This window comes from Calidris pugnax, unplaced genomic scaffold, assembly GCF_001431845.1.
Source record: "Calidris pugnax isolate Ruff unplaced genomic scaffold, ASM143184v1 scaffold252, whole genome shotgun sequence".
NCBI lineage: Eukaryota > Metazoa > Chordata > Aves > Charadriiformes > Scolopacidae > Calidris > Calidris pugnax.
Window position 1 is genome coordinate 47,775 of NW_015091118.1, and position 11,044 is coordinate 58,818.

Consider the following 11,044-nt stretch of genomic DNA (forward strand, 5'->3'; position numbering starts at 1 on the left):
CGGTTGAAGGCGGCGGCGGCGGCGCGGCTGAACCGGCTGAAGAAGAAGCAGTACGTGCTGGGGCTGGAGAGCCGCCTCCAGGGCCTGGCTGCCGAGAACCGGCAGCTGCGGGACCGCAACCGCGGCCTGAGCCGCCGCCTGCGGGAGCTGGAGCGGGAGAGCAGCTACCTGCGGGCCGTGCTGGCTAACCAGAGCGCTCTCGGGCAGCTCCTCAGCCGCTTAGCCGGGATCCGCGCCGGCGGGCTGCAGCTCAGCACCAGCCTCTTCAGGGACACGGGTACCCCCCGCCGCCATCACCACCACCACCATCTCCATCCCGCCGGAGAGAGCAGCGACCACGACTACGCCCTGCCCAGCTCCCGGCCTCCCAGCCTGGAGGAGGAGGCGGCGGTGGTGAGGGAGACGGAGGAGGAGTGGGCGGCCCCCGGCGGGATCTGCCTCCACGTGGACCGGGATCAGGTGTCGGTGGAGTTCTGCTCCATCTGTGCTCGGCGAGCAGCGGCCTCCTTCAAAATGTAGGGTTCAAGTACCTGCTGCAAGTACTCGTGGGGGTTCTCGCCCCTAAGGGGCCTCGCGTCGTGGCGGAGGAAGCAGGCGATGGTGCGGAGGAAAAGAATAAATACAGTGGTGATGGGGTGGTCATGGGGGAGATGCAGAGGAGGGGAACCTAGCGCCTAAGTGGCCAGGGTAACAAAAAGAAAAAATAATAATATATGTCTCTTGAACGGCACGTTGGGAGCCAGATGGTGGCCTTGGTTAAAGGTCGTGTCAATCTGGCGTGTGGACGGTAGTGGTCTGAGCCTGTTTGGCATGAGAGTTGTGCAAAGCTGTGTACAGCAGCGCGGTAGTTATGGTGCAAACTGACACACACACACACGTGTGTACACACAGAGGTGCCACCAGAGCCCATTCGCAGCACTTGGGTGAAAAAGATGGTGCCGACCTGCCGCGTGAAGGTGTGCTCGGTTCCGCTTCGCAGTTGCCAGTAAAGATAACGCTGACTACCCAGTCTTGAGTCAGATAATGTCTAGCCTGCTTATCCTGAGGAGCCGAAAATGCTTGCTTAGAAAACCAAACCAAAAAAAAAAACTTCATTAAGACATCGTCACTGGACAGACTTAAGAAAATAGTAATGATCGGCAAAAGAAAGCATGCATATAAAATTGTACTGCATCTCAGTTATACATTACTATTAAAACCTCTCTGACAGTTTCTCTTTTAGGTGCTTGCCCTGCCAGGCTCCGTTGTGTAGGGGTTAAAGAACAGTCGTTTTCCACCTCGCAACCTGGTAAGGATCAATATATTCCCATAATGCGGTATCAGACAGCTTGCTTTGCTTATGCCAGTCTCTTGTAATGACTGGTTCAGGAAATGATTTCTCTGGTCCTTGGCCTACTCTGCCAAAATGTTTCTAGCTCTGGATGATAACTAATAGTGAGAATTATAGTCACATCATTCTAATCAGCTGTTTTCCCCTTTTCCTTTTTTTTAAATGAATATGCACATAGTAGCAATACATGAGCTACGTTTTGAATTAAAAAAAAATAAACGCTTATGCGATTTGAAATAGGAATTTTCTATTAAATGAAATATCCAATGAGCTGAAAAGGGAAAATGTGCTAATGAGGGGGATGTGACATTTACAGTCTTTTATCACAGGGGACAGACAAAAGTGTAAGTAAATTGCTTTTTAAATGGAAAAAAAAAAATTCATGACCTGTTGGTTTAAAATACTGCCTAGTGTTAGGGATGCACGGTACCTTTAAAAAGGCCTTCTCTAGCTCGCTCTAAATTCCTGATGCGGAGTTTTCCCCGATTAAACAGAACCTGAACGCTGGTTATATCTGTACAGTGGAATCCTAATGCAGAGGAGTCACTTTTTGCATGGATCTCTTAACGAGAGTTGTGGTTTGAAGAATGCAGTGCATCGAAGTAACTCGTTACTTTAGCTTCCCATAAGTAATCTCTGTGCCTGTGCACACTGAAATTCCTGTGTTACTTCAAAGTAGCTTTAAATTTTAAAGGTATTGCATGTGTATGCATGTGCCTAATTTTACTGTAGAGTTCTTAATTAGCCTCTTACAGTATCCAGAAATCTATAACTTTATATAATAATTAAGCACAGTTTGGAGATCAGCAAATATGTACCTTGAGGCTAATGATTTAAAAAGTGCTCCATAATTAACTGAGATAGGAGAAAAAATAGTTTGACAAACAGTAGCGTGTGTTTTCTTGTACTAGTCAGTGTTTCTCCCTATCACAAAAGATGAGTGGGTTGTTTTTTCAGTTGTATTATAATGTTTAGGTTGCTTATATGTATGTCAGTTGGGGGAAGAAGGATTGTGAAAATGATAATATGTAAAGTGAGGTTTCACAAAGAATAGATTTTCCTAAAATGGTTAAATTGATTAACTTCTTTTAAAAAAAACTTCTATTTAGTGTTTCTGAAGTCTTGTCGCTTAAAGCCTTAAATTTTGTGTTTAAGGCTAAGTAGAAGGTGAAAGCATTTTCTGCCAGCAATTTGCTTTATTGGTGCTAGACCCTGTCAAGTGTTGATCAGCATAAAAGGAGTTTTGATTCTTCTTTGTGAAACATCACTGTGTGATAAAGTATATGTGTATTTAGCATCCTTGTTTTTCTTTATGCTAAAGTGGATTCAGCTGTGTTGGGGCAGAAGAGACGGGACCAGCTGCTGGCCACATTTCCTGCTTTATTTTAAAAGGTAGTATAAGAAATGAGAATAAAGAGGTAACAGGGCTTTTGCTGTCTTTGGTTAAAAAACAAAAACAAAAAACCAACCATAAAACCAAAAGGTTGAATGCTGGGATCATTTTACTGTCATCCAAGATGTTGTGGTGTTTTTTTTTTTAAAGACAATATCCTATCAAACAGGTTTTAACTCCGCTGTCTGCGGAATTCCATCTGTTCAGGGTAGACTGCCAGCACAAAAGAGACTTAGTGGGATCTGTTACCTTACACCTCTGTGGTGCCATCAACAGGACTGTTCAGAGTTTCTTGAAGCGGTGTAACCCCGCTGGAGCTGCTGGCTTGAGACGCAAAATGGAAATAATTGAGTTAGGCTCCACCTAGGCTCCACCTGCCTAGCTCTGACTTCACAAACGTGCTTCGTTTGGAAGTTTAAACGTGCTTGATGAAAAGAGAAACACTAATGTAGCGAGTATGGGATGTTACAATGGCGTTTTTTACAGTTACTTCAAAGTAGAAGTGGGTTTTTTAAGTTAACTTAAATATGCATACTTTCTTTTTGCATCACCGCTAAACGGGAGAGGTCAGGGACGTAGTTCTGGTCTCTGTTGTAAACCTGCACATTGCTCTAGTCATGAAATTACCTGTGAGCTGTGTCTGAGAGTAGCTGACGTGCAAAATGATGTACACCGGTACAAGAACGAGGTCAAGTCCCAAGAGAGTAAGTGGCTGCAGGCATTTCCAGTGCCTACTGAATCATATTTAAACCAAATAGAGGGGAGGAAGTTATTTGAAATTCTAACCGACTGTACTATCTGTATGGTGTATTCTTAATGTAGCTTTTTTGAAGTGGAAGCCTTGAAATGACATAACTTAATACTTGAAAATATATTGTAAATGTTTCTTTGTAATTATGTGCCATCCAGATAAGAATACAATTACCATAATAAAATCGGACCTGTTGATCTTTCAATTTACGGGCTCAAATGTTTTTTCATCTTCTTCTTCTTGCTTTAATCGGGTGGTTCATTACACAAAATGGGGGAAAAATCTTGTTGTTGTGTTGCTCTCGGGGTGGGTCATGTGTTGGAAAACAAGATGGAATGGATCAGGGTACGCAGGAGAAAGGTTCTCACTCATCTGTCTTTCAAGTTAAGTTTGTGGTGAGGACAAAAAGAAGGTGTTATTCCTTGAACCGAAGAGAGGGTTGTACTTCTGAGAATCACCCCTCCCTGTAATTTACAGTTGTTTTTCTTTCTTAATATTTTATTAACATGGATGTGTTTGATGAATAAACCCTGGAGGAGCAGGATACTTACATAAACACTTCTGTGGTCTATTGGCATCTTCCTCCTTTCTGTCCCATTTTTAGGTTCTGAAGTTTTGATGACTGGTTAATAACATGCTGTTAAACCATAATCTTTCATCGAATTGTTATTTCTAAACACTGGAGTGAGCGTGACAACAGGTCTGAGGGTGCAGAAAGGACAGAACATTTTTAAAGCTCCAGAGCAATCCATGCGCCGTACTCTTTGATTTCTGTTAATCTTAAATGCTTTTATCTGTAGAGAGCAGTTAAATGGAATGCTGACTTTCTAGTGAAGGTACTCTGCAGCTTGATAAAAAGCAACATTTCACAAAAAATATCGCTTAAAAATTTAAAAGCATACTCGTGTGCTCTGCTGTTTTGGCTTCCAGTTGTAGAAAATCCCCTGTTTGGCACTGAAATTTGTGTTTGTTGAACTGTACGTACCCGGTGCCATCAGTGTGCAACTTTGTGGTGACGCTGCCTTCATTTTTCTAATATTTCTCCACCCCCAGCCACTTGAAGTCTATTTCCTATTTAAATAAGAAACAATTTCACACTCGGTTCTCTGTTAGTCCTTTACAGTTTGATTTGGGTGCTGTGAACTCTTAATGGCATTTAAATTCACTTCTCCCTCTTTCTTCTGAAGAGCTTGGCAGCAGCTGAGAGGAAGAAAACAAATCAGTGTTTCTGTGATCTCTGGCTGCCTGGAGAGATGATAGTAACGTAAACGCAGGGAACCACGTTCCAAAACTTGGCATCTCTTGGTTCTTCCAGATTATCAGATTTCTCCAGCTACTTATCAAAACTGTAATCGGGTTTTCCTGTGAAAAACAAAGGCCTTTTGTAAATTTACTAATTTTTTTAGAAAAACTTAAGGTTCTCTAGAGTTTGTAGTTCAAGAGGTTTTCCACTAGAAGCGACAATACTCTATAGGCTTGTGTGTGCTGTTTGTTAGGCTGTAAGTGTCTGAAGGATGTATTAGTCATGGGGGTTGTTCAAAGGGGCTGTGTTTGAAGAACACCCTGTGTAAAATTGCACATCAACAGGAGTCGATTCCGCAGTCTTTCACCCAATTTAAGTGGGATATGGAGGTCTGGAGAAACGATTCTGCCTTTGCTCGTTAGCAGGAGGATGGGGGGAGCTGGACTAGGGCAGGGAGAGGAGGGTGTGGAATAACTTGTGTGAGTTTCACCATCAAAAAATAGTATGCATAGGAGATAAAATTAGTGCTTTTTTTTTATATTTCTGCTGAGTCTTACCTACAGCCAGCCTCTCCGTGTTCTTTTGGCTGTAGTTCAGACTTGGGGTAGTCAAAAATCCCTCCCTGTAGGGTGTATGTTCCCAGAGGACACTCCTTCACACTAGAAGTTCCTGACAGCATCCTGGTGTCCTGCTGAATTCTGAAGCAGTTTCAATCTTTATTCTGTAACTTCCTTTTAAGAACCTTTTTTCCCCCTCTTAGTTGTTTAAGGAGAAGTACCCAGTGTACAACTGAAAAGCTTCCTTTTTTATAACCACACCACCTTTCTGGCCCAAAGAGCCCACCCGGGACCCGACCGATGCCAAAGGCTTAAAATACAGATTTGCAATTTGTGCGTTCATCAGTTATGCTGGAAACAAATATTTGGCTTTCAATAAGTTTCAAAACATTGAGGAACACGACCTTTTTTTTTCCCTTGTTACATAAAATCATCACCTTTCACCCCAAGAAATTAATAGCTAAAAAAGAGGGGGTTTGTCTACATCAGATCATTCAATGTCAGAGCACGCATTTTGATTGCTCACAGAAAAATTATCACTTGTAACAAAATGAAAATAGGTCATGGATTGAATCTCACACTTTTTTTTAAAAAGCACTGGGATCTGTTTACAATATCTTAATTCTTATCCTGTTAAACACTTTGCAATAATCACTGAGCCATTCATTTTCAGTCTTAAAGATACTTTGGCCTTCTCTGGACAAATCAGGCCACTACTTTGGGTTACACAGAAATAGAGTGCATGATTTTCCTGCTCTAAGGACAAATTTGTTAGGAAAAAAAAGAAACACGATGAACCTCTTAACACATTCTTCAGCAGTGCTAAAGCATGAATTTTGAACCAATCCAATTAAGGGTCTGAATGCTGAATTCTTAATTCTCATTAAGAATTCTCATGTTTCCATGAACATCTCTGGAGAATGTAGAATTTTACCGATCGTACAGGTTTTACAGTGTAGACCATATGTCAGATTGAGATGATTGCTTCTGTAGAAAAAGTCCCAAATTAGTTCTCAAACTGCAGAATACACCAAAGGTACCTCGTGCAGTAGGAAAACGAGCAATTTCTATTGCTCTAGAGCATAAAGTCGCCGAGGTGAAGACAAGCCTGACTCATACATGAACTATTCTGGACCACTACTCTTCAAACTAGAGGTAGCTGAGATACCACAGCAACAGCGCTGGCCATTCGAGGCCTCCCACCACAGTTCCTCACTTCAGGAAAAGCCTAATTTCAAGGCAAACTGGTTACAAGGACAAAAATTGTTCTAACTAGGCTTTTTTTTTTATATATGCTGGGAAGTCTGACACGAGTATCACAAGTATCACTCCCCATTGCTCTACAGCTTATAGCGAGACCCTTGTAACAGTCCTGAGGGGGTAACCTGGGGACAAGTTCTGTGCTACAGCAGAATGGAGGGAAGTTCAGGCAGAAAAATACCCAGATTTTAAGGAATCTCTAGAAAAACCTTGCACTGAGCCTCCTCTTCCCCCTTTTTTTTAAGTCACTGTGGTTTGTATTACGAAGAAAAAACCCTTTTTCAATAATACTCTTTTGGACACCTTCTAAATGATGTAGCATCGCCTTAGAGCCAAACACTAAGCAGGCAATAGGGGTTTTTTCCCCCCATTTCCAAAGAAAAATGTCTTGTCCTTATACAGCTGTTATTCAGGTGTATTCCCTAAGCTGGACATAATGAAAAACTTAACTTGCATGTAAGTTCAGAGCTGAGAAGAATGCCAGCGCAGAGCCTTAACTTTGGTTTTCTATTAAAAAATACAGCAGGGAACAACTTCTTTCTTTGTTTATTCTGGTTATTCATCCAAGGCAATTGAAAAGTTGCTTAACTTCAGTCATGGAGCTCTTCAGGATCCCCCCTCATGTTCATCCGCTCCAGTACCTTGATGTATATTCCGTGATGTTTAGTGGAAAGATATAATCCAGTCAGAAGCTGTAAAACTATTCCCAAACTCATCTTCCTAAAGACAGGCTGAGCAGTTGTGAGCCAGAAGCGTAATAGATTTTCTTTCCCTGGCAGGGGAGACGAGGAATACCTAAACAACACAAAGAGTGGTAGAAACTTAGAAACTTACTTTTTTTTTAACATCCCATTTAAGCATCAAGGTTTAACATTAAAGTCATTGAAAATATTGAGGTAGCCATTCATTCTCTCTGTCCTTTCCTAAGTTAAATTCAACTGAGCTCTCTGGATAAATGCTATAAACCATCCTGATGTCCCAGCAACCACAATTTCACATGCCCAGGCACGTTGTGGGCAGCTTAGAAGGTTCCAGCTCAAGACAAGTGCTTTACAGTTCTCAATTTGCAGATCTGGTTTCACTTTGCAGGTTTGGTTCAGCTCTTACTAACTTTGTCTTGTAATTAGTGACCTTAATGTAAATCCCCTTCCACCTACTACAAGCCTACAAGAAGACAGGTGTGCACAGACTAAAAATACACAGAATTTAAAATGAAAAGTGAAGATCTGACCAACAAATACATTTGCCTCGTTGCAGGTTAATAGGACGTACCTGGCCGCCAGGCTCGCGTTCACAGGGAGAGCCAGGAAAATGGGATAGAAGCCACCCAGAACTGCTCCTACCAATCCTCCTCTGACCACGGCACAGACCTCACAGTTCAGCTCACCTGCGCGACAAACCAAACCTCTCACTGTCCACGCTCACATCACCCCGGTGCATCCATTGACAGGTCGCATCAGGAACAACCAAATATGCAGGTATGTAAGAAGTTTTGAAAGGAGGACTCTTCCTTTTGCAAAAAGCATCACTCCCGTTCCAGCCCATGAAGAATTTATCAGTCTAAACTTGACCTTCAAACGAGATCATACAGATGAGGGAAAGTTCTGCTTTGTTGCAGTCACTTTTACATGACTTGCTGTGAAATATGCTAAAAATCAGTGATGCGTAACGAAGTTTTTTATAAACATATATAAATAGAGGAAGGACATGGTGTGACGTGACACATGGACCTGTTGGAACAGGTCCAGCAAAGGGCCACAAAAAAGATCAGAGAGCTGGAGCACCTCTCCTGTGAAGACAGGCTGAAAGAGTTGGAGTTGTTCAGCCTGGAGAAGAGAAAGCTCCGGAGTAGACCTTATAACAGCCTGCCAGTACCTGAAGGGGGCTACAGGAGAGATGGGGAGGGACTCTAACAGAGAGTATAGTGATAGAAGGAGAGGTAGTGGTTTTAAACTGAAAGATGGGAGTTTTACATGAGATATTAGGAATAAATTCTTTACTGTGAGGGTGGTGAGGCACTGGAACAGGATGCCCAGAGAAGTTGTGGATGCCCCATCCCTGGAGGGGTTCAAGGCCAGGCTGGATGGGGCTTGGAGCAACCTGGCCTGGTGGGAGGTGTCCCTGCCCAGGGGGGTTGGAACTTGATGATCTTTAAGGTCCCTTCCAACTCTAACCATTTGATGATTCTATGGATCGATCTCCTTTCCCACTCAACTTCAAGAACTCGCTGCCACCCAATGCACTAAGTGATCTGTTTTTCAAACCCTGCTTTACAAACCAAGTTTTTTCAAAACCACAACCGTTCAAGACCACTGTTCCGCAGAGGAAAAGCTTCTCTAGTGTTACACGGTGTACAGCAAGAAAAGCACATTTGAAAACAAGGAATAATGAGGTTTTTTACCTGAGAATAAAGGCTCGCGCACAAAAACTTCATAAACTGCTGCTGTTGAAAGAAAGGGAATCACAGCCATTGGCAAAGCGGTGATGAAGGCAGCCTTTCTGACATGTAGGATGTTCCTGAAGAAGTTATTTGCTGCTAAGCCACAAATGCTTGAATTTGCTGCAAGGAAGTACGATCCATGGTTACAAAGGTTCCTGTGAAAGAAGGAAAAGTCGCTTCAGATATTCTGAACTGGAAAAAAAAACTTGGTTTACTCAGTGCTACAATTCTGAGTATGCTACAAAAAGAGGTAAGAGAGGTAAATTCTCACTGGTGCAAAATGGAGAGTATGTATTTTTAAAAACCAGTACAGCGTCCTTCGCTATGTGCCTGTGTTTACACACACCTCAAGAACGAAGCAACAAAAAGGCCCAAGAAGACTTTTCAACATATATCATTATTATTATTATGGCTAATGAAAACATTCTGCATGAAATTTGCTGTCCTAATCAGCAGTTACCAATTTGCAGATCTTGTTTCACTTCGCAGGCTTGGTGCAGCTCTTACTAACTTTGCCTTGTTAAGGTGTTACATGACCTTAACATAAATCCCCTTCCACCTACTACAAGCCCACAAGAAGATAGGTGTGCGTAGACTAAAAATACACGGAATTTAAACTCTTGTTTCTAAGGAGAATGTTTTCTCAAAAGGAAATAAAAAAAATAAATACCTATAATCACAGCCAGCTCCTGTAATCAGCCTTGTTTCTAGCCTGCTTACCCAAAAGTGTGGATTTAGTTTTAGCGTAAGAGCTCACAGAGCAGATCAGGTGGGATAACTGGGGCAACAGAGATCACAGAATCACAGAATCTTCCAGGCTGGAAGGGACCTTAAAGATCATCTTGTCCAACTGTCACCGTAACTGACAAAAATAGACACCCGCACAACAAACAGCATCACTAAACCATCCCTCCCAGCACTACATCAACCTGTCTTTTGAACACCTCCAGGGATGGTGCCTCAACCACCTCCCTGGGCAGCCCATTCCAATGTCTGATAACCCTTTCGGTGAAAAAATTTTTCCTAATATCCAGCCTGAACCTCCCCTGGTGCAACTTGAGGCCATTTCCTCTCGTCCTGTCGCCTGTGACTTGGGAGAAGAGACCGACCCCCCCCTCTCTACACCCTCCTTTCAGGTAGTTGTAGAGAGCGATAAGGTCTCCCCTCAGCCTCCTCTTCTCCAGGCTGAATAACCCCAGCTCCCTCAGCCTCTCCTCATACGAGAGATCTTGCAGTAAGGATCTCAGAAGCTGCTGGCAGATCATTTGTGGCAACTCTCTAGGCTGAAGGGCTGTAAAGCCTTCCTTTCATGCATGGAACACGGGATTAAAGGTCCTACCTTGCCAGGAGGTTATGCTAAAGGTGACATACTGTTTTACAGAGCTGGAGCTTCTATTTGTCCCTTGATAACAGTGGATTCTGTTAAGAACCATGTTTTTAACAGAGGGTTTAGAGCAGCTGCTCCTGTTGCAATCTGTAAAATGGCAAAGACAGAACAGAAGAATATCTCTGGTCGGAGATAGCCAGCATTTAATATCTTAACGGCGAAGGCAGAACAGAAGAATGTCTGGTCGGAGATAGCCAGCATTTAATATCTTGACAAACAGCTTCCACTCCAGTACACTCCATCCCGGCAGGGAAGGCAAGAGAAGGGAGGGGAAAGCTTGCCAAATTCACAAGCCTGAGGAGCAGGTTGTGATTTATTTCCTTTGACTCCCAGAAGGAAGTTCTGCCTTATCTTTAGGATTATACCTGGCACAGACAGGTGATGAGTGAAGACAACTCTTTGCTTTGGGTTTCCACAAATCTAAAATTCCTCAAGTGACAACTATGGCCAGGCAAAGCAATTAACTGGGGGGGCACTCTGATGCTGAGGCTGTGCCAATGTTATTATGTTAAAAGTGTATTTTTAAAATGCGTCATAAGTTGGATTTACTGGTAAAGCTCCAAAGAAAATAAAATGCTTAACCGGTCACAAAATTTATGCTAGGCCACATGGCATATTTATTTGCTAAATTATCAAATGTGACAATCTCTAAACCATTTAGCAATTAAAATACATGATTTTTT

At 42.7% G+C, this 11,044-nt stretch overlaps 2 protein-coding genes across 4 annotated transcripts in view; one reads left to right on the plus strand and one right to left on the minus strand.

Annotated features, from left to right (window-relative positions):
- CREBZF (CREB/ATF bZIP transcription factor) overlaps positions 1–3,679 on the plus strand; it is a 7,531-nt gene extending 3,852 nt beyond the window's left edge. The window contains 3 exon segments of the mRNA XM_014958254.1: positions 1–515; positions 1,211–1,288; positions 2,652–3,679. The exon segment at positions 1–515 is cut by the window's left edge and continues 81 nt beyond it. Coding sequence (XP_014813740.1) covers positions 1–515; positions 1,211–1,259 — 564 coding nt within the window. The 3' untranslated portion in view covers positions 1,260–1,288; positions 2,652–3,679.
- Positions 3,680–7,064: 3,385 nt separating this feature from the next.
- The window catches only part of LOC106897578 (transmembrane protein 126A-like), a 15,349-nt gene continuing 11,369 nt past the window's right edge, over positions 7,065–11,044 (minus strand). For all 3 annotated transcript variants that reach the window (XM_014958307.1, XM_014958308.1, XM_014958309.1), the window contains 3 exons: positions 8,936–9,129; positions 7,807–7,921; positions 7,065–7,329 (listed from right to left, as the gene is read on the minus strand). In XM_014958307.1, coding sequence (XP_014813793.1) covers positions 7,125–7,329; positions 7,807–7,921; positions 8,936–9,129 — 514 coding nt within the window. In that variant the 3' untranslated portion in view covers positions 7,065–7,124. The remainder of the gene's footprint in view (positions 7,330–7,806; positions 7,922–8,935; positions 9,130–11,044) is intronic.